This window comes from Azolla caroliniana, unplaced genomic scaffold (assembly GCF_043228905.1).
Source record: "Azolla caroliniana isolate FFs.n. ecotype wild unplaced genomic scaffold, voAzoCaro1.0.p SCAF_2, whole genome shotgun sequence".
Taxonomy (NCBI): domain Eukaryota; kingdom Viridiplantae; phylum Streptophyta; class Polypodiopsida; order Salviniales; family Salviniaceae; genus Azolla; species Azolla caroliniana.
The window spans coordinates 10,365,922-10,386,881 of NW_028230437.1; the positions used below are offsets into that span (position 1 = coordinate 10,365,922).

At 39.7% G+C, this 20,960-nt stretch overlaps 1 protein-coding gene and 2 long non-coding RNA genes across 4 annotated transcripts; 1 reads left to right on the forward strand and 2 right to left on the reverse strand.

Annotated features, from left to right (window-relative positions):
• Positions 1-3,416: 3,416 nt before the first annotated feature.
• Positions 3,417-8,635, reverse strand: LOC147867345 (histone deacetylase complex subunit SAP18-like). The gene is made up of 6 exons (XM_087315134.1): positions 8,459-8,635; positions 4,979-5,011; positions 4,771-4,881; positions 4,585-4,680; positions 4,174-4,248; positions 3,417-3,704 (listed from the first exon to the last, which is right to left on the reverse strand). The coding sequence occupies exons 1-6, from the start codon at positions 8,582-8,584 to the stop codon at positions 3,672-3,674; spliced, it is 474 nt and encodes a 157-aa protein (XP_087171260.1). The 5' UTR covers positions 8,585-8,635; the 3' UTR covers positions 3,417-3,671.
• On the reverse strand, positions 5,633-8,391 carry LOC147867346 (uncharacterized). The gene is made up of 2 exons (XR_015529342.1): positions 6,010-8,391; positions 5,633-5,801 (listed from the first exon to the last, which is right to left on the reverse strand). It is a non-coding gene; the product is annotated as an uncharacterized LOC147867346 (long non-coding RNA).
• A 9,133-nt stretch (positions 8,636-17,768) lies between the features above and the next one.
• On the forward strand, positions 17,769-19,195 carry LOC147867347 (uncharacterized). Of its 2 annotated transcripts, none has more exons than XR_015532391.1 (5): positions 17,769-18,255; positions 18,447-18,505; positions 18,591-18,695; positions 18,787-18,840; positions 18,919-19,195. It is a non-coding gene; the product is annotated as an uncharacterized LOC147867347 (long non-coding RNA). The 2 variants fall into 2 exon arrangements; XR_015532390.1 differs by having other exon boundaries at positions 17,770-18,255; positions 18,942-19,195.
• Positions 19,196-20,960: the final 1,765 nt, after the last annotated feature.

Below are 20,960 nucleotides of genomic sequence, written 5' to 3' on the forward strand. Positions count from 1 at the left end.
TCATCATATCTCTTTGCCACTCATGCCATTTCCACACCCTTCCTTCATCAACGAAACTTTTTACTTTTCAAGACCAAAGTAGGTAGCCACTCATTGTCCTATGATACTGTTCCCACCCTATGTTTACACACATCCACTTAAGTAAATCTCTTTAAAAGTTCTCTAGTTGTCATGATCATTGAAATCATGTCAATTAGGACAACTATACTAGAATTTCGTTCGCACAACCTCAGGTGACTCACTTTCCATTTCACAGGGGCTAAATCGAAACCTCACATGCAAGCCATACAGAATATCATTTTCAATCAACATCCTTGCATTATGTGGTTTAAGCATTCACTTACCATTGTCCTCCTTACTGTAAACAAGGCATAGAAAAATCAAGAGGAAGATATGACAAATGTGTAGTATTTTCAAATTGTACATGCACTACAACCAACAAGATAAGGTTGGTACATATAAGTAGTGCATGAGCGAGTTACAAAGGTAAAGCCCTAACATTTATGCCAAATAAAATGTTTTGTTTATAGTGTTGTACAATCCTTCCATCTTCCCTTATTTAAGAAGCATATCAAAGACTTTGGTAGGAGTAAAGAGATATATTTAAGTTCCATGTGCAAGCAAAAAGATGATTGTGTGTGTGTATTATGGGGACCACATATACATGTGTTTGCATGCATACATGTGTGGCTGAGTGTGTGCTCATCATCTACTCTGGACTTTTCTTACATCAAATTAACCAAATTTGTACAGCCTTGGTCATAATTCTAGAAGTTCTTTTGGCGTTTATGTGTTTTACCATGGGAACTTGAGCCCTGTGTCATTTTTTTGCATTGATCCAATATTGGGATGTATGGACACCCTAGTCTATTCATAACAACTAGAGACGTGTGTAATCAACTTCCGATCCATATGGATTATGGAGGCTTTGGCGCTCGGTATTACGTCTATCATATATTGATGGGCATATTTATGTCTCATTTTTTTGAAAGTTTTGAATTTGACATGGTGTAAATATTTACGTTTTCATGCCGTATTGAGGTTCCAAAGTAATAAAGGTGTATTGTTGGAAATGTTGTGTGTGCATGTTATGTGGATCTTAAACACATGCTTTGCACATTTTAATGCTAGTATGCGTGATTTCTAGGCTAGCTTAAAAAAAGACGACCAAACGAAGTATCTTTCTAGGCCAACAACTCTAATTTTAGTTGATTTTTTGTTAAACAAATATTCAGAGAGGTGATGAGAAACATTAATTTGTATCACACACAACCAATATGTGTTATTACTTTATTCATCACCATTAAAATCTGAGAAGTAAATTTGGGATCAAAATCCTAAAAAACTACCCCATCTCAATCCTCGTGTAATAAACACGAATGGATATCATTTATGTCAACATCCACATAGCGACTACTTGGTTTGACCTACTCTTAACTTTTTTCTAAGATAGTGTAAAATTGATTGTGGAACTCATTCATGGCAATTGACGAACCAATTTACTATGATGATGGTTAGAAAGTCCCATGACTACTTTCGACAATATAATGCAACATGCTCATCATCAAAGTGAAACATAAAAAGGAATGGAAGTTTGAAGAAAGTAATGCGCGAATGAAAAAGTTGTTGAGTATATGCCTAGTACGACTTAAAACAGATGCTTTTCCATAACACCTTACAACTAGATATATAAAAAAGAGGCCTACTTTTAATTCTCGTGTGGTTATCATAATTAGATATAATTGATGATACTATCCCATTGGTTCACGGGCAAGTGTGGAATGTATAGAAAGTATTGCGGTTATATTCCTTTGGCCTTTTGGTTTTACATGTGAACACATTAAAAATTATGATGTAATAAATAATTTTCCATCTTATTCGGGCTCCCTATACAAGCACAAAACGGAAAACTATCTATTCTTGCATATTATTTTGTGGAATCAAGGTCCACTTGTTGCACGTCTCATAATAATTGTTATGTCTATGGCCATATTCATGAATCATGGTGTAGAAGTATACACAACGTGAACACAACATGTTCTCACATGTTTCATCACGATTTCTTGGATGGCAACACGGATTGGATCCGTTGTCAAATCCATGATTTGATGTCGTATACCAATATTGAATTTAAGTCTTTATCTCAAATCATTTATTATATTGAGGGTGAAGTATATGACATTGATCATAAATGCCAAATTCCAATCCAAATTGCTTCTTTTCTATGATTTAATTAATACAAACACTAAGTTACTCGTTAGTTTAAATAAAGAATGTTAGATGTAAGCTTTGCCTTTCCTTAAAATGGCCGGTGTTTGTCTTTCATAAAGTTTTTTCTGTTCATTAATTTCAGCTCACCTTTCTAATCCAATCATAATAGATCTATCAGCATATAATATCGGAATTTCCCTAGAGCTTTTCTTTTAATAAGTATAGTGATAATTTCCTATGGACAAGTTCCAATATTTTCAATGCTTTTTGTTTTGGACTTCCACAAATCAGCATACAACAGTTTACAATGCTTGCCCACAATCCAATCCGAACACTTCCCAAAAGGATACAAGGTAACTCACATTAACCCAACTCAGACCATATCTACAAGGCATTGTACAAAAGATAATTAAAAAACAATTCGTTTTTGAAACACATGGTCCATGTTTGTACATGTTTTGCCAACTACCATTTAACACCTACAAATGAATATTTTAGGTTTGAAATAGATGTGGGAATGCCCTTTTCTAGAAAGTACATCTGGTCTTATTCTCAAATTCCTTAAAGAAACCTTGGGCATCCATGCGTTTTACATGGATATTGATAAATAACATCCATTGACTCTGTCAATAATGTTGGTTTTCCATCTTCTTAACAACTAAACAAGTAAACCAACTTTTGACACAATGTTCCTATTGGCAATTGCAACATAAATAAAACTCTGATTGAAAACCATGACTAGTATGGTGCATTCATAGACTCAAATTATCAAAATCTTTAATTACAAAGTAAAAGCATTCGACATTACATGCAAACAAAATGCTACATGGATAATTCACGCACTAACTGATCAGATATGTACCGCACAAACGATCAATACGATCACAACAGTGTAATATACCTTTAGATATAGGATCTACGAAAGAAAAGATGCAATCAAATGTACCTGAAATGATCAATATGATTACAGAGGGTATTCAATCCAGACATGTAGAAGCTAAAGAATCGCTTGATGTAATCACATTTCACAATAGAAAATGTTCACACACACGCAACGCACGATCATGGGCCATGGGCATATAAGAGATTGAACCTAGAGTCACAGAGCATTTAAATATTGCGTCTAACTATACAGCGTTTAACAAATGATTTGTTGTACTTCCCACATACAACCAAAGAGGCAATGAAAGATCAATATGACACCATTGCGCAAAATAGGCTTTTCTAAAATTAATATAATAATGTTCATTGGTCTGTTACTTTTAGTATTACAAAGTAAGCCAAGTAATTTTCTATACTAAGATTCCTGAGAAGTGTTGAGAGTAATCAATCTAGGGACGGACATTAAATCTCTTCTACCTAAGCAGAAATATTTTCTAGCAGAATGTTACTCAGCAAAGAACACCAATGTTTCTGATATTGACTTGGTTGAATCGCTAAAAACAAGGATACGTCATCCATCAAAGTATAGCAACGTCAAGAAAGTCCCCGGTCTGCAAGACCAAAAATCATGAATCAACTTAACAGAATAAGAGAAGGTTCACATCATTGAAAAAGCAAACAACCCTTACATCCCGAACGTTTCACAGATTAACCTGGATATTCCCCTCAGTTTTCAAACTTAACAATATACTCAATGCCCCTCAGCTTTTCTAATGTCACTAAATACTTACCTTAGGCATACAATAGAGAACTTATTGATTTAATTAGCAACCAATTCACGTTATTTAGAGTGCAATGTACTTAATAGCCTAGTAAACCAATTTCTGAGTATAACCAAATGAATAGTTGATTACGCCTAGTTAAATTTGAGTGGTATTATGGTAATATTTAAAATGACTTGAGGGGCATCCTGGTCAAATTTAAGACCAAGGGGTATCACAATTGGTTGTTGTCTGTGCAAATATGAAAACATTAAGGCATATATTGATGATTTCCCCCAAAAATCAATAAATCAAATACCTGAAAGCCAAGTTCAGAGAGTGTTCGATGATCATCTCCTCCTCTCCTAGCTCCATTTGCATTTGTTATTCCCACCTGGAAGTTCAAGCAGTGGCTTAAAAGTTTAAGATATATGAAGAGACAAATGAACTTTATCAAAGCAAAAACAGAAACTCTGAAATACTTCTGTGGTTTTCTTTATTTTCTTAATGCTCCTGACTTTTCGTAATTCCCATAAACGCCCTTGGTTAACCTCTGAAAAAGATAATAGAGGAAGGACGGACAATATAATTGCTCAAATAGTGCACGTAATTGCTTTCCAGAGGACAACCAAGGGAATTTTGAGAAAGAAAGAAATGAAAACAGGGAAGAGACGCATGAGCTTTGTTAAAGTAAAATAAAAAAAAATGGAGTAATGTGGAGGAGACTTGCATTGCGAACAATATTACGACCTCGACGATCAGGATAAACAAATGCAAAAGACAGCCTTGCATCTCTTCTCCTAGCTTCTGGTGCCACTTCTTTAACCTAAGGGGTATACATGAAAAGTAAGAAACCAAAGTAGTAAAATATTTATATATACATATATATAGTGTTTTATGTGGGACATTAAGATACCAAGTCCGTCAACTCCCTCAATGTTGCATCCATCCATGTATATATTTGAACTTCATTTTTGGGCACCTTGCCTCTGTTAGCATAATCTTCCATTGTATGATGCTCCCCAGTCTTATCATAGGAAACAAGGAGAGGTTTAGCAAAATTGCTCTCATTTGCACCCCTATTGAGAGAGGATGAAGTTTGAAGAGAGTTGAAAGAGACTTACCTTAGTAAAAACACGAATGAGCAGTGGGCATATCTGCATTGCAATCAACAATAATTAATTACTACAACAACAACTACTATTACTATTACTACAACTACAACTACCTCAACTGCTGCTCCTGCTACTATCAAAACTACCTGTAGTAGTAGAGTGAGTCGAAGGGAGTAGAGAGCATATGTGTAAGAGAGAGAGGGAAGGACAACCCATAATCAAATTTCTGTTATCTTGAAGCATCTAAAAAGAAAATAATATGCAATCCGTTAAACTTTTGAAAAAACCTCTGGAGTAACCCTGGGGTTTTCTTTGATTATGGGCACATCTTTATGAAAATCAGCAAGACAAAATGATAACCCATTATCAAAAGTTTAACTTAAGGATAATTTGTTTTTTGTCTTGAATTTTTTTGAGAAGCTCTAGAAGTGGCCAAACATTTGGACTAAAGCTTCATGAAATATCCATCTTTTGCACATTTCTCATCATACATCCCGGGGTTAATATCTATTACATATAGTGTAGCAGATTTTAAGTTATATTTTTTAACTTTCAAATTGGTTCATTCATATTAAACATTTTCTTGACATTTCTCATCATACATTTAAATAACATTGCATTAAAGAAGCAACAGAAACTGCATAACACGGAACACAATGAAAAAAAAGAAAGCAACATACTACAGTGATGAAGTTAGCTGCTAAGGAGAATTATTTCTAATGGTTCTGCATAACCCCGGGGTTAATATCTATTACATATAGTGTAGCAGATTTTAAGTTATATTTTTTAACTTTCAAATTGGTTCGTTCATATTAAACATTTTCTTGACAGTCTTCTGCCTTTCTGAAGGCAGCACAAGGATTAGGGTTTAGGTCAAAAACAGAGAGGGACAGTCTGAGTGAGAGACAAAGGGGGAGAGAGAGATGCATGCTGTCTTGGGTACAAAGAGTGTACCTCTTTTTTGGTTTTTAGATATTATGTATATACAAGTCAAAAGTGTGCTACGAGTGCGTTCACACTCGTGCACTAATAAAAGGCACGATGGCCCTTTATTCCCAACACTTTCATCATACAAATTACTTGTTGCCACTTACAAGTAGGTCATAAGGTTTCTATATTCTTCAATCGCAGTGTAAGGTGCTCTTTATCCTGACTAAGGGAAAGTGTGCAGATGCGGTCTGATCCTCTCCTTCTCTCCATGCTCCGTTCTCAATTGTAAGAATGATTACAAGTGAAGAGAAGAGTACATGCCCCTATAAATTTGAATAGCATGAGCATGATAATCAATGGTTGGGTGCATCCATCAGTTCCTTGTAGGTGTCCAAGCATGTTGGGTTGATGTGACTGCAATAGGACAGTAATTTGTTTCTTCTAGCATCTTTGTTCCATTTGGTTGCAAAGGCATTTACAAGGTATGATTCAGCATCCATTGTTAGCTATCCAGTGTCCACATTCAATCCCTTAAAACCATTTGTGTAGCTAAAAGAGAGAATTTTGCTTTTGTTTCTCCTACATTTTGTCACTAGCAACCTACATCATGTGCCATCATGGCCTCTATTTAGATAGGTCTCAGACACAAATCCCCATTTTTTAAGAGAAATTATTGAACAAGGGCTAATCGCCTTACCTAAATGTCACGTTGGCTTACCCAAATGTCATGTTTGCATCATTTCAATATTGTCCCATAAGGAAAGAAACATACTTCCTTCACAAAATTTATGCAAAATAAAAAGAATAAGATTTATCAATGCAACGAAGTGTCTGATCTTTGTCTATCACTTATGAAGGTTATTAATATTGCATTTATGCTTGAAGTAAGGTAACTGACCCATCTTTCTTTTCACTAATGTTTAGTGCATTTTTCCTGATTAAGGTTTTCTGGTACATCCATGCCTGAGTAGGCATCCTTGGTTTACCCTGAAGGTGCTTCCAAAATGAACACAGAACAAAGTTGTGATTTTGGAGACATCATGCATTGTTTACAGTCATTGGCTACCACAATTTGGTATCCTCAATGTTCTCTGAGTTCTTTTCGAGGCACTTTTTTGAAATCCACAACACAACAATAGATAGTCTCTGGATAGAGACCACTATCTTCCATTAAGGCTAGGAGTGTAAAATGATGATTTGTTATGGATAAGTTCGGACTTAAACTAGCTTGGAAAATGTATCCTTCTCACGATCCTCTGCCAATTGACTATCTTACTTTCACATGATCGTGTCATAGTTTTTCCACAACAGAGTCTACCACGATAGTGTAGTATGTAGAGATCCCACTTTTGTTTCCACCCTTAATTTTTCTTGGCCATTCCATTGGAGCCTTCTCTTGAGGTTTTTACTTGATTAAGCAATGTGCATATACATTTTCTCGTGGAGGACTATGTCGAATTGATGATTTCCAATATTGTGTGGAGTGCATCTGATGCTTTCCTGCTAGCTAGAGAGTGCCTTCCTTTGCTCCTCAACAATTATCATGCCAATCAGGGAGGCAAATATATGCATTGGTTTTGCATTGTGGGTGCATAGTATATGGGCATATCTTCTTCAATCAAACTTCTGGCCATTTTTCACGCATTTCATGGCTTTCGTCCATAAGAGCGGCCAGTTTCTTTCTCCTTCTGTACTACTTTATGTTTCTGCTTCCTCCTTGCGACTGCATTGTACATTTGTTTCAGCTCTTTCTATTTTGAGTGCTACCTGATTTGTGTTCCTGAGTTTCCAGCAAGCTTCCTTGTATTCACAGACACACCAGATATTACAAGAGAATTTTCTTGATTCCAATGACAAGAGTTGCCATCTAATGCATCTTCTTCAACTTTAAATGTAGATCTGTGTAAACACCTATTTGTCTGATTCCTAAAATCAAGAGAGTCAGCGTCAATCTTTTCCTTATAGTTTTTAGGCCTAAGGTATCCCTGTCTTCTCCATTATGTCTTGAATGGTCATGGTTGAGTTTTTTCTATTTGTGAATATGTAGGCTTGTGTTCTGAGTCAACAAGATCCCTAAACCCTTTCAAACTTTGCTCTCTCTCTGGCTTTTTCTAGAGGGAAGCTATTCATAGATAGGAACTCTGAACCTCCTCTCTCTCTAAAGATAATGCTTTCTTATTTATTTACACCACTCACACACCAAGAATACTTTTGGAAGAGCCAATTACACTCTCAAGATTACACCACGAGAGATAAATAATCATGGTATGTTGGCATATTTTTGTTCTCGTGAGGAAAGTAATCCCCTTCTCTTCTTCTTTCTCAGGGATTACTCTTTCTAGTTTTTCACGCAACTCGTGAGACATTGACAATCCAGCATTAGTACATAACGTACGTAATATCAGATAGCTCTGTACCGTTTTCTTTTTCTCTTTGGGTTGGAAACCGGGAGGAAGGCAGTAAAATATCACACACACACACACACACTCTCTCTCTCTACTCTCTCTCTTTTTGTCTGTCTGTGTCTCAAGATACATGTATGGCGAGGAAGAAACATACCTTCTCTCTATCGACGACAAAAGGGACGCGAGGAGGAGGTCTCCTCTGTTGAACAGGAGGAGGGTTATTCCTCGTCTTTGCTACAGGATCAGTTCCTGTTGTCGTCTCCGCCATCGCCATCGCCATCGCCTCTGTCTCAAAGTTACGAAACCTCAGCAAAGACAGTGAGTTAAGAGGTAGAAATAGTCCGTGGTGAAGAAGAAGAAGAAAAAGAAGAAATATTTTAACTCCAAAATACCCCTCTCCACATCTTTACAATTTTCTTCAAATTCGCAAACTACCCTCCTCATGTGACATAAATGCTCATACAAGAACTCTACATACTTCAAGGGTGTATATATATATGCAGTCAAATTTTATAGATGAAAAAGAATCAGATCAAATTTGGAAGACACTTCAACACTTGGACAATAGCACCAAAATTATCACCACAAGTGGTACTTTATCTTTAAGGAATGAAATGGATGGGTTCACATGTAGAAAACACAAATTTTCACATGGTCTACGAAGTTTGAATCATAGGTTTATTTTGAATCTGAGGTTAGACTTGAGTCTTTTGCTTTCTCTATCTCTCCCACGTTCTATGTATCTCTAGTTTTCTCTCTCTTGCTGTACGACTGAGCTGGTTGTGTTCTGTCTTAGCTTCACCATCTTTAGGGATAGATGCTTCCCTTCCGGTTCGGTGTTGCCTAATGTGACAACCAATGTTTCCCAACTATCTAGAAGGGATCCCAGCAGCAACAGAGCCAATGCTTCATCCACAAGAGGTACTTCTAGAGAGGTGGTTTGATTTATCAGTCCCTGCAAGGCATTCAGGTGCTCCGCCATGCTAGAGCCATCATGATACCGGAGTGTCACAGTCTTCCGGAATACAGAGAATTTGTTGACAACATTTTTGTTCTCGAACATTATATTGATCTTCTTCTATTGGAGTTCAACATTTGTCTCCTCGTTGAAGTTGTTGTATAGTGTTGAGAATCAAACTCAACTTCCCTAGTGTGGGAACACACCTTAGAAATACCCAAGTGTGTGAACATCCCACCTCCTTGTATCATAAACTAAGTGTCATAGAAGTTAAGTCCTATGACACATTATCTAGTAGGTAGTTAAGTCTCCACCTTTTTTTCAAGTGGTGGTTGTAGTGAGAGAACGTAGAGAGAAGGTGACTACATAAGCACCTTCTCCTCCTCTTTGTAACTGTTGGTTCATTCTTGCAAGTTCTTGTTAATACAATTTTCTTGTTTTTGTATACATTGTGTTCTCTCTCTCTCTCTCTCTCTCTCACACACACACACACACACACACACACACACACACACACACACATCAAGGCTATTGGAGTTATGTTGAGGGAGCTCAAGAAAATCAACCCAACCCAGCACATGTCGACCACCCATCTTGGGGGCAAGTGGCGAGTTGCATCCTGTATTGCCTTGCATCATCCATTCATGATCACATGCTCGGCTACATTAGAGAGGCCAAAACGCCAAAGGAGGCATGGGAGAACCTCAAAAAGATATTCGCAACCAACACAACCGCATGAAAACTTCAACTACATCAAGAGTTGAATAGTATCCAAAAGAGGGATATGTCAATCGGCAGCTATACCTTGAAGATCAAGGAGATGTGCAACTCCCTCGGGTCAATCAATGTTAACATTAACGATGATGAAATGGTGCAGATATGCCTCGGTGGCCTAACACCCCAGTTTGGTGCAATAAGGTTGACTGTCCTCGCAAGGGAGAATCCTCCCTCCGATTTTCAATCAATGTTGTTGGTCGAAGAAAATCATGTCTGAACGAGGAGCAATGTGCAAGAAGGACACATGCTCTATTGAAACTTGAATGGAGAAAGGGGACAAAGTTGTGGAAGAAAAGGCCGATTTGGCCAAGGTCGACACAACTAGGGACAACCCCGCGAAGAATCTTTACTACCGGCAAGATGTTGCAAACACATGAGGTGGAATGTCTGGAAGAAGGGGGAGCAACCACACTAGATCCAACCGACAACACAACTCCATCCAGGTCAGATACTATGACAAATTCGGTCATTACAAGGTAGAGTGCCGGAAGAAGAAAAGTGAGGCTGCCTTCACAAGCCCACAACTTACCAACTACGCCTGAAACTCCGACTACGATGATCGTGACAAAATGTTTATGATGCAACATAGAACGAATTTGATGATGACATCGTGCCCAACCAGCACCTCCAGTTCAAAAAATGTATTGTTTGTCGACTCGAGTGCATCCAATCATATGAAGTCTCATGAAGATCGGTTTCGAGAGCTACAAAAGCCCGAATGACCCGACTATGTGGAAATTGGGGATGACACGATTCACCCCATTCAGTATGTCGGTAATGTCCCAAAAATGAGAAGTGGGATCTCGTCCCCTCTTCACCCCATTAGAAGGCAATTAGATGCCGATGGATATTCAAAGTAAAGCACAATGCCGATGGCACTGTCAATCGGTATAAGGCCTGACTTGTAGCAAAGGGCCATGCGCAAACACACGGTGTTGATTACGAAGAGGCCTTTGCCCCGGTGGCAAAGATGACTACCATCTGAACCATGAATGCGCTTGCAACAACAAAAGGGTGGCACCTCTATTAAATGGACGTAAAGAACATCTTTCTTCAAGACGAATTAGAGAAGGAGGTGTACATGGTACAACCACCCGGCTTCAAGTCAAGCACACACCCACAAGTGGTATGCCAACTCAAAAATTCTCTCTATGGCCTCAAGCAAGCAACCTAGAGCTTGACATTCGAAGATAACACAATATCTTCACCAAATCGGCTTCAAAATATCCAAGTCTGACAATTCCCTGTTCATTCGGAGCGATTCCAAATGTCAACTATTTATCATAATTCTTGATGATAGCTATTTATCATAATATATGTGGATGACTTGGTTATTGGAGGAGAGCACATAGTAGATATCAAACATATCAAAAAGCTACTCTCCAACTGATTCGAAATGAAGGACATGAAGGAACTCCATTACTTTCTAGGTAAAGAAGTAATTCGGACTCCTGACGGCATCATGATCTCCCAACGACACTACATCCTCAAATTGCTCTTCAAGTTTGGGATGATAGAGTGTAAGCCCATTGCTACCCCTCTCGATCGAAACCTGAAGCTAGATGTTGACTTCATCATAGAAGAGTGTGAGTCGACTCACTACCGACAACTAGTTAGTAGTCTGATCTACCTCACTATTACTTGACCTGATCTCAACTACCCGGTCGGCCTCCTTAGCCAGTTTATGCAGACACCACGAAACATTGACTTGGATTGTGCTAAGCGAGTGTTACACTATGTGAGTGGAACCGTGGAGACGATGTCCTTTACAAATCAGTCACACCGGTTTGACTCGAAGGGTACACCGTTGCTAATTGGGCCAGGTTCAAAGCCAACATGCAATCCACATCAGGATTCGCCATATCATGGAGTAGTAAGAAGTAACCAACAGTTGCAATGTCAAGCATTGAAGCCGAATACATGGGCGCGACCGTCGCTACATGTGAAGTCGTTTGGATTAAATGAATTTTGAAGGACTTGGGCGTTCCCATCATGGATCCGATTGTCCTCTACTATGACAATATGAGCAGGATTCATCTGGCTCGGAACCCAGTCTTTCACGCTTGAACCAAGCACATTGAGGTGCACTATCACTTCATCCAAGAGTTTGTCTTGGGTGGAGATGTTGACCTGCAACACATCAATATGAATCTGCAAACGGCCGACATCTTCACGAAGGCCATGGGAGCCAACAAGTTACGACAGTACATGACAAACCTAGGTCTTTCGCTCACCAACCGGCTGAGCTTGAGGGGGAGTATGGATAAAGAGTCGTCTGACAATCCGTACCCAACATGAAGCTAACCTGAAGACCAGTCCTAACCAACTATTCAACGACGGGAAGTTAGCCGACACGAAGCTGACCCGAACACTAGTCCTAACCAACTATTCAACGATTGGAAGTTGAGTTTGAAGGGGCATGTTGAGAATCAAACCCAACTTCTCTAGTGTGGGAACACACCTTAGAAATACCCAAGTGTGTGAACATCCCACCTCCTTGTATCATAAACTAAGTGTCATAGAAGTTAAGTCCTATGACACATATCTAGTAGGTAGTTAAGTCTCCACCTCTTTTTCAAGTGGTGGTTGTAGTGAGAGAACGTAGAGAGGGTGACTACATAAGCACCTTCTCCTCCTCTTTGTAACTGTTGGTTCATTCTTGCAGGTTCTTGTTAATACAATTTTCTTGTTTTCTGTATACATTGTGTTCTCTCTCTCTCTCTCTCTCTCACACACACACACACACACACACACACATCTCTTCTGCCTCATAGAATCACTCCTGATTCTTTACATATAGACTCATGTCAATAAACTACCTTATGTATGCTGCTACCTTTAGATGCATGACTTCCCAAGTCGATGCATCAATCTTCTCAGGTTTGGTCTTGCCATATTGCACCGGTGTCGTGATGTTTTCAACACATAGTGTGAAACCACCATCGAAAGAGAAAAAAGTAGTAGTAAACTAATATTGTGAAGTCAACTTTTGTAACAAAAGATGAAAAGATAGAAACGTAGAAACGGTTTTTCAAAAGTAGAGAAAAAAATGGGAAAAGAAAAGCTAGGCGTGGATATGAGGAGCAAGGTATAGTAAGAAGCTCGTAATTGCCTCGTCCGATGTTCAAATTAGAAATGGAAAGATATATGAGAAAGATAACATCAAGAGCTTTCTAAGAATATCTTGAATGTCTAATTTGGGCTTACAAAAGAGAAATAGTGATAGAAATAAAACTCGACTCATATAACAAAACGTTTTTTAGAAGAAAAAAAAAAGCAAGCCATAGAAAACCATAAATAAGAGCTATTCTTAAGAAGAGGGGAGATGGATGGGGATTTGAAGAAGAAAAGATTTATGTTTCCTCTCTCATACTCCTATACCCTAAAAGGGAATTAGAATCATCCCTTGAGTAATAAAAAGCTTTTCGTGTTTCCTCTCTTATTCTCTCATTCTCTCATACTTTAACAATTTTGTTTATGTATAACTAAAATTAAGTGGTGTTCATACTCTCTTACTCTAATCGTTCTTACTCATAAGCATAATTAAGTATTATTCGATCTCACATAATCTCTTACTTGAAGATTTTCTTATGCATAAATATAATTAAGTATGATTTGATCTCTCATACTATCTTACTCTTATTCGAGGGAAATATCTCGTTTTAAAACTTAAAGTGCGTAAATCATTTAGCCCTAAATCCTTCCAGTCCAGAACCCCAGCGGTTCCACCTCACGATCCGCACTAGCTGGCGGATTTTCACGACACCGGCAACTATAGATCTTTACACACGAGCATATCCTGCATCTTTGACCTCCACTTTGAATAGTTGGAGCCGGTTAACTGGAACATTCCACCAAAATGTCCATCCATCTCTTTGATACTAGTTTGTGAGGATACTACCAGCCACAACTGGTTGATACTCGTGCGTATGCGGGTGGAAAGATAAAAAATGTCAGAAAAACAGAAGACACTTAGAGACAAGTATTTTACGTGGAAAACCCCTAAAGGGAAAAACCACGGGAGTCCTCAAACTCTGAACTATATCACTATATGAGTAAGGTATACAATAAGAAACTTCAAGGCAACAACCTTGAGTTCTTCTTAGTCAGCTCGACGGTTACAAGGGAGTCTCTCTCTCTCTCTCTCTCTTGCATAAAAGCAAAATTTTGTGTTCCGGTTGGATGCAAGATATAGAAAAATGGTTTGGTAGATGGGATGCAAGACACTTGCTTCATGATGCATCACTAGATTCCTTAGTAAATGAGGCCTTTTTGCAATGCCAATGTATCATGATATGGGACAAATGTGGAGGCTCACACTTCACACATTATACTACACATGTTGCACCTAACTACAAAACCATATTCTTCGCGGAACGAGGAAACCGTAGAGCCCATCCCGTTATCTGCCATTCAAACCATTGCTTCCATGTGACTTAGCTCACATGCATTGTGATGTGAGACGAGGCATTAGGGCACAAGTGATGAGAGTTGTTGGCTATGCCCACTTTTCCCTAAACAAGTTCGAGAGTTTGAGTATCAGACTTTGATACAATGCTCTGCCTTTGATCATATTCGATCATGCTTTCCACATCTCTTCAACTGAGCCCAATCCTTGCACGAATTTCTCTCACAACCACAATGTGCACTCTTGATTGCAACATTCATTGGTAAAGTTCTTGAACATCGAGAGTCACTACTCACTTTCACATGTATCACGTGAAATGTAATATTTTTGGTCTCATAGGTCATATTGTACCTTCGAAGACGATAATATAATCTATCTATATATCTATCTATCTTACGCTCTCTTAGTTACAAAGGCAAAAACCAACAATAACTTTACACAATGACTCTATTTACTCATGCAAAATGATTTGCCCTAGTTGTATTTATACTAATACATCTTTTTGGGCTATTTACAATTATGGCTTGAAGAGGCGCGATTAAACCTATTTACAAATTTGGCCTTTTCCGAATGCCTCTCCAGATCCTATCCGGATTTGGATGCGGTCTCGCTTCTTCATCTTGTTGATTCCTTGAACTCTAGTCCGGCTCATGCCCTCCTTCCCATCCAAAGGGATCTGTTTCCTAACAGTGTTGAGCCGAGTCAGGGTGAGGACTGTGTGTCGGGCGAAACAAAGCTGGCAGTGGTGGTGCGGACAACGGATGGGCCAACTCAAAATGTTCAGACAAAGTTCCAACCGGTTGAAGAAGCTCAAGAGAGGAGCGAATAGACAATAGAAAAGCAGAAGGGAAGTCAGCTAGCAATTGTGCCGACAACAATGGTGTACGAGGGGGAAACCACAATCAATACCTCCATTATACAGATAAACAGAGAAGAGTTCTATGAAGGTCAGGCATCACAAGCATAAGAGGAAGCAATGCTCTAGTATCCGGACATCCTAGCACCCACCCATGAATTCGCGACAATAAAATGGCTAGGATTTTAGACGACATTGGTAGCCTCCCGGATGATAATAGAAAGTGAGGAAAGGGAGATGATTCAGAAAGCCATCATGCCGAAGCAAAAAGTTAGACACGGCCTTAGTTGAAATGTCAAAGGAATTTTCTATCGTACGACGAGCAACAAAGGATATGGCTGAAAGGAATGCAAGAAAAGTTTAGAACATAATGGGCTGGATTGACAATAGAGAAAGAGAGAGAGTTTTGGAACAATGTAGAACAAGGTAAGATATTAGATTAAGACAGGTGTATTACAATGTAAGAACCTACAGTAACAACTCTAGATATAGTATCACACACACCACTAAACAATACTTCATACATATATATACATAGAAGTAACGACTTCTTTGTAACTGTTGTTTTGTCTTTTTCTTATTATTCTTTGTAACTCATATTTTGTCTTTATCCTCATAACTAATGTTTTATCATTTGTGGTGTAAGCAGGTAATCTTAACACCCCCCTCTTAGTTGTGACACCACCAACTCATCTATTTGGATGAATACTTAATCCAATATGGTGGTAGCAACTCCAATGTTTTGCGTTGGGTACTGGCTTGGTAAGAAAATCAGCCCACATAGCTTGTGTTGAAGTATGTCCAATAGAAAGGTTAGATTCTTCAAGAAGTTCTGAGATGAAGTGATGCCGTGTGCGGATATGCTTGTTTTGCTCTGTGATCTTGGGATCCTTAGTGATTTTGATGCAAGATTGGTTGTCACACCATAACTTGAATTCAAAGATTTTGAGGATGGCAACTTTATCAATGATGGACTTCAACCATAATCCTTAGTAGTGAGAGTAGCTACTATGTATTCTGCTTCAGTGGAAGAGAGGGCGACGATAGCTTGTTTCTTTGCTCGCCATGAAATGGCACCACCTGCAAATAGGAATACATAGCCGGAGGTGGATCGAGAGGTATCCCTGTCACCCCCCCAATCTACATCCGTCCAACCATGTAGTGGTGTAGATAGCCAAGCTTGGATATTTGAATGTTGGGTTTTAGAGTATGATGTGTAAGTAAGTGTCATATCCCTTGTGTACTTCAGATACTGTAATACTCTTTTAAGCGCTTTCCAATGGTTAACTCCTGGATTTTCCATGAATCTTGATAGGTATCTAGTGGCAAAAGATAAGTTGGGTCAGGTGCAGTTGACGAGGTATTGAATGCTCCCCAACACTTGGCGATACGGGATATTCTTCATAAAGCAAGTTTATTTAGTTGTATGTGGTGAATATTCGGATGATAATTTGCATGGTACTGTGACGGGAGTGGAGATTGGAGAACACTCAAACATATCAAACTTGGTTAGTATATTATCAACAAAGTTTTCTTGTGATAGGGAGAGTGTACCTAGAGTTTGATTCCTTTTTACATGAATCCCAAGAAAATGTTCTAGTGGCCCAAATGTTTGATAGGGAATTGTTGTCATAACTTTGCAATAAATTCCACCACCAAGTCTTCCGATGTCCCAACAATAGTTAAATCCTCCACATAGACTCCCAAGGGTAAGAATTCTGTTTTTGTTTTCCAAATATATAGATTAGGTTCCGATAGAAGTTGTGGAAATTTGATTGATAAGAGGAACCTATGAAACTTGGCATACCATTGTCTAGGGGATTGTTTTAGACCATATAGAGGTTTATTAAGTTTACACACATAATTAGGGTCTATATAATTATCTAACATTTGGGGTTGTTCCATATATATATCTTCTTCTAAATCACCATGTGAAAACGCTATTTCAACATCAACATGGTGAAGTTCAAGATTTAAATATGCCTGTAATGGCAAGAATCAATCGAAGTGCAGTGATTTTTAGAGTGGGTGAAAAAGTTTCATGGTAGTCCACACTTGGTATTTGTGAGAATCCTCAAGCTACTAATCTTGCTTTGAACCTCACGGGAGTACCTAGGGCATCATATTTCTTCGTAAAAAACCACTTACAAGTGATGACATTGGAGTGACAAGGCCACGGTACTAATGTCCATGTGTGATTCTTTTGGAGTGCTGAGAATTCAGATTTAATAGCCGCAACCCAATTTTCTTTTTCTTTACTTTTTAATGCTTGCTTGAAGGTGAGAATTGGAGTTGTGTCGTAGTTGTCTCCTTCGATGATGGCTGCAAAGATGGATATGTTGGACTCTGTCTCTGTTACGAAGTGACATGTTGACTTTTCAAGAACCTCGTCCTTAGTTGCATCATAGATATCACTAAGTAACCTTACCTTAGTCTTTTTAGCCCTAATTTCTTTGTCTTTTAAGATTGTTTTGGAGAGGTTGTAGGTTTTTAGGCGGCCGAGATCCATATTCTCAGATCTGGAGCTTTGTTTTCTTGCAGTCATGGAGGATGCACAGGGTTGCATGTGGTTGCCACTCGCATGCTCAGGTTCAAGGCTGTGAGTAATATATTGGGTAGTGGACTGATCGTTGCTTTCGAGGCTTCAGTCGTACACTTGTTCGCCTTCAGGGCTTTGAGCATCAGATTGGCGGACAAATTGACTACCAATTTTGGGATTTTGAGGATACTCTAAGGAGGTGTAGGGTTGTAGGTGACCTGAGCTTGTATGTTCAGATTCACAATTTTGACATTCGGATGCTGAGGAAGAGGTGTTGGGTTGTTGGCGGCGCACTAGCACATCCTTGGGTTCGAGACTTCGAGTGGTTGATTTGGTGGCCCCAGGCTTGGTGGCGCTCTTGGCATCGGAGGTTCCCAACCCCTCATCTTGAGTGGTTAAGATCTGAGAATGAGGTAATTGGTTGAGTTTCTCTCCTTTGTTTTTTGTTGCATTAGTTGTTGGTGCACCATGATTGTTGTGTAGTTCGGTGTTGATGATGTTATAAACTTCGGAGAATTCGATTCTCTGTGTGCTTTCCTCTATTATTATGTTGTAGAGGCCCGAACTTGTGTATGTAAGATGCATTAGATTGTGTTGATGGTAGTGGGTTCGTAGAAGAGGATGTTGTAATTTGATTGTCACCAGCAGTCATGTGTTCATTTGGTGAGTTTTCTGATGTTATCCTATCATTTTCAGATTCCATTGCTGTTGCTTTAGGAAGTCTTAACTTTGTGATTTCCTTGGTAAGGTGTCCACTCCTGGTTTCTTTAATTACATATGATGACCTAGAAAAAAGACTCTTCTCATCAAACTCCACAGAACGACTAAAAATTATTTTACATGTATCCGGAAGGTAAATTTTGTATGCTTTTACTCCATATGGCTCCCATATCCAATAAGTTTTCCTTTGATGCATCGATCCTCAAGTTTTGTCCTCTTCGCAGGTTGTATGTATGCAAATGTGGTTGCTCCAAATACTCGAAGATGTGATATCTTAGGTGGGTACCCATACCACATGGTGTATGGCACTTGTCCTTCTATACCTTGGTGAGGAGTTCTATTTTGTAAGTAACAAGCTGTGGCTACTGCTTCTTCCCAGAATCTCGAGGCCATTCCACTCGTCTTCAACATACTCCTAGCTGCATTTAATAAGGTGCGATTCTTTCTCTCGGCTATCCCATTTTGTTGAGGTGTGTAGACAATTGACTTTTGATGAAATATACCATTTTTTTCGTTAAAGGCCGCCCACTCTTGTGAAACAAACTCCCCACCATTGTCACTTCTTATTGCTTTAACTTTAAGTTGTGTTTGATTTTCAACAAAGCTCTTATATGCACAAAATGCTTTGAATGCATTTCCCTTTTGTTTAAGAAAGTTAATGTGAAATGTTACGTGCGGAAGTTATATGAAACACAGAATACCGACAGGGAAGAACAGGTTTAATGGAGAGCTTAAGACACAATGTACACACGGGAGAGACAGAGAGGGAATAACACAAAGAAAAAACTAAATTCAAATAATGTGTAAAACTTTGTACAGAGGATGTGCTCAGAGAGCACTTTTATACAAGTCCATACGGACTGACAGAAGTACTACCACGTACTTCAATGCTCATAACTGAGCTCCTACATTGACTCCCAAATATATTCCCTCGCGGAATATCTGTTCAACAGCCTCCCGGTTTTCGCATCGGTCCGGCCTCTTGTTGCGTACCGGTTTGCGCACCAGTTTATGCACCGGTTTACGCACTAATCCGGCTGAACCGATCGGTCCAAACCGATCCTGTTCTCAGCTTGCACAGCCAATCTGGCCAATGTTGAACTTGTATCTCAACACTCCCCCTCAAGCTCAACTTGAGGCTCTTCCAGTCCTTCACTTCGGTTTCTCTTGACTTCACACCTCTCTTGCGCTCCTCGACCCTTACGATCGGCTTATCTGTTCGTACGGCCTTTTCCAACTCCCTTGATGTCATGATGTTGGCGCCTCTGTTGCTGCCCTTTCTTCCACTTGGCCTTCAGTTGATTCGGCGTCTCCGAATCAAACATCCGGGCTGAATCGGCTGCCTCCGATTCGTCTCTGCTTTTGTCCGAATTGGCTATCTCCAATTTGTCCTCAATCTTGGCCTTCTCACTCTTGTTGGCTTCATCTCCCCCATACTTGGCTGGCTCCGGCTCTTTCTTTCGGCTGCTTGTCTCTTGTCTGATTCCGGACTCTTCCGTGGATCCGCCTTCGGCTTCTTCAGCCGACACTAAACCGAATTCATCATCCGATTTGGTGTCGCGGTCACTTCCGCTCCTTTCGTGCTCCTTTTCGTGGTCTTGCGGGACTTTTCTCCCCCTCAAGTTTGGCACGTCGAGGTGTCGCAACCCAAGCGCACCCGAGAATTGCCACAACTTGTCTAGACCAAGGGGCTTGGTGAAGATGTCAGCGTGCTGCCGAGCCGTCAAAACATACTGAAGTTTGACTTCACCAGAGAGGACACGCTCGCGGACAAAGTGGTAGTGCACCTTAATGTGCTTAGTTCGGGCGTGGAAGATGGGGTTCTTCGCTAGTTGGATGCTGTTGAGGTTGTTGCAGTAGATCGTCGTCAGATCAGACACTTCCACTTGCAGATCCTTAAGTAGCCGCTTCAGCCATATGGCTTCGCATGTTGTGACAACCGCTCCTCGATACTCGGCCTCTGTGCTCGACAGTGAAATTGTCAGCTGCTTCTTGCTACTCCAAGCGATCGCGGTGCTCCCAAGGGAGAACGCAAATCCGGATGTGGATCGGTGACCGCCAACGTTCGTTCCGGAGTGAAATCCGGGGGGTTGTACCATGTACACTTGTTCCTCAAGCTCGCCTTACAGGAACACATTCTTTACATCCATATGATGTAAGTGCCACCCCTTTGCCGTAGCTACCACAAGCAAAACACAGATGGTCGTCATCTTTGCGACTAGCGCAAACGTCTCATCGTAATCGATGCCGTGTTGCTGTGCGTAGCCTTTTGCTACTAACTGGGCCTTGTATCGGTTGACTGAGCCATTGGTGTTGTACTTGACCTTGTACAACGACCTGCATCCAATCGGCTTTACACCCTTGGGGGCGTCAACTAGGTCCCTGGTTTCATTCTCCG

Coding starts and splice junctions, on each gene's coding strand:
- LOC147867345 (XM_087315134.1), bottom strand. CDS start 8,584: ATGGCGATGGCGATGGCGGAGACGACAACAGGAACTGATCCTGTAGCA. Junction 5,012..8,458: donor TTGTCGTCGATAGAGAGAAG/GTATGTTTCTTC, acceptor ATTGCAATGCAG/ATATGCCCACTGCTCATTCG. Junction 4,681..4,770: donor TGAGGGAGTTGACGGACTTG/GTATCTTAATGT, acceptor TATACCCCTTAG/GTTAAAGAAGTGGCACCAGA.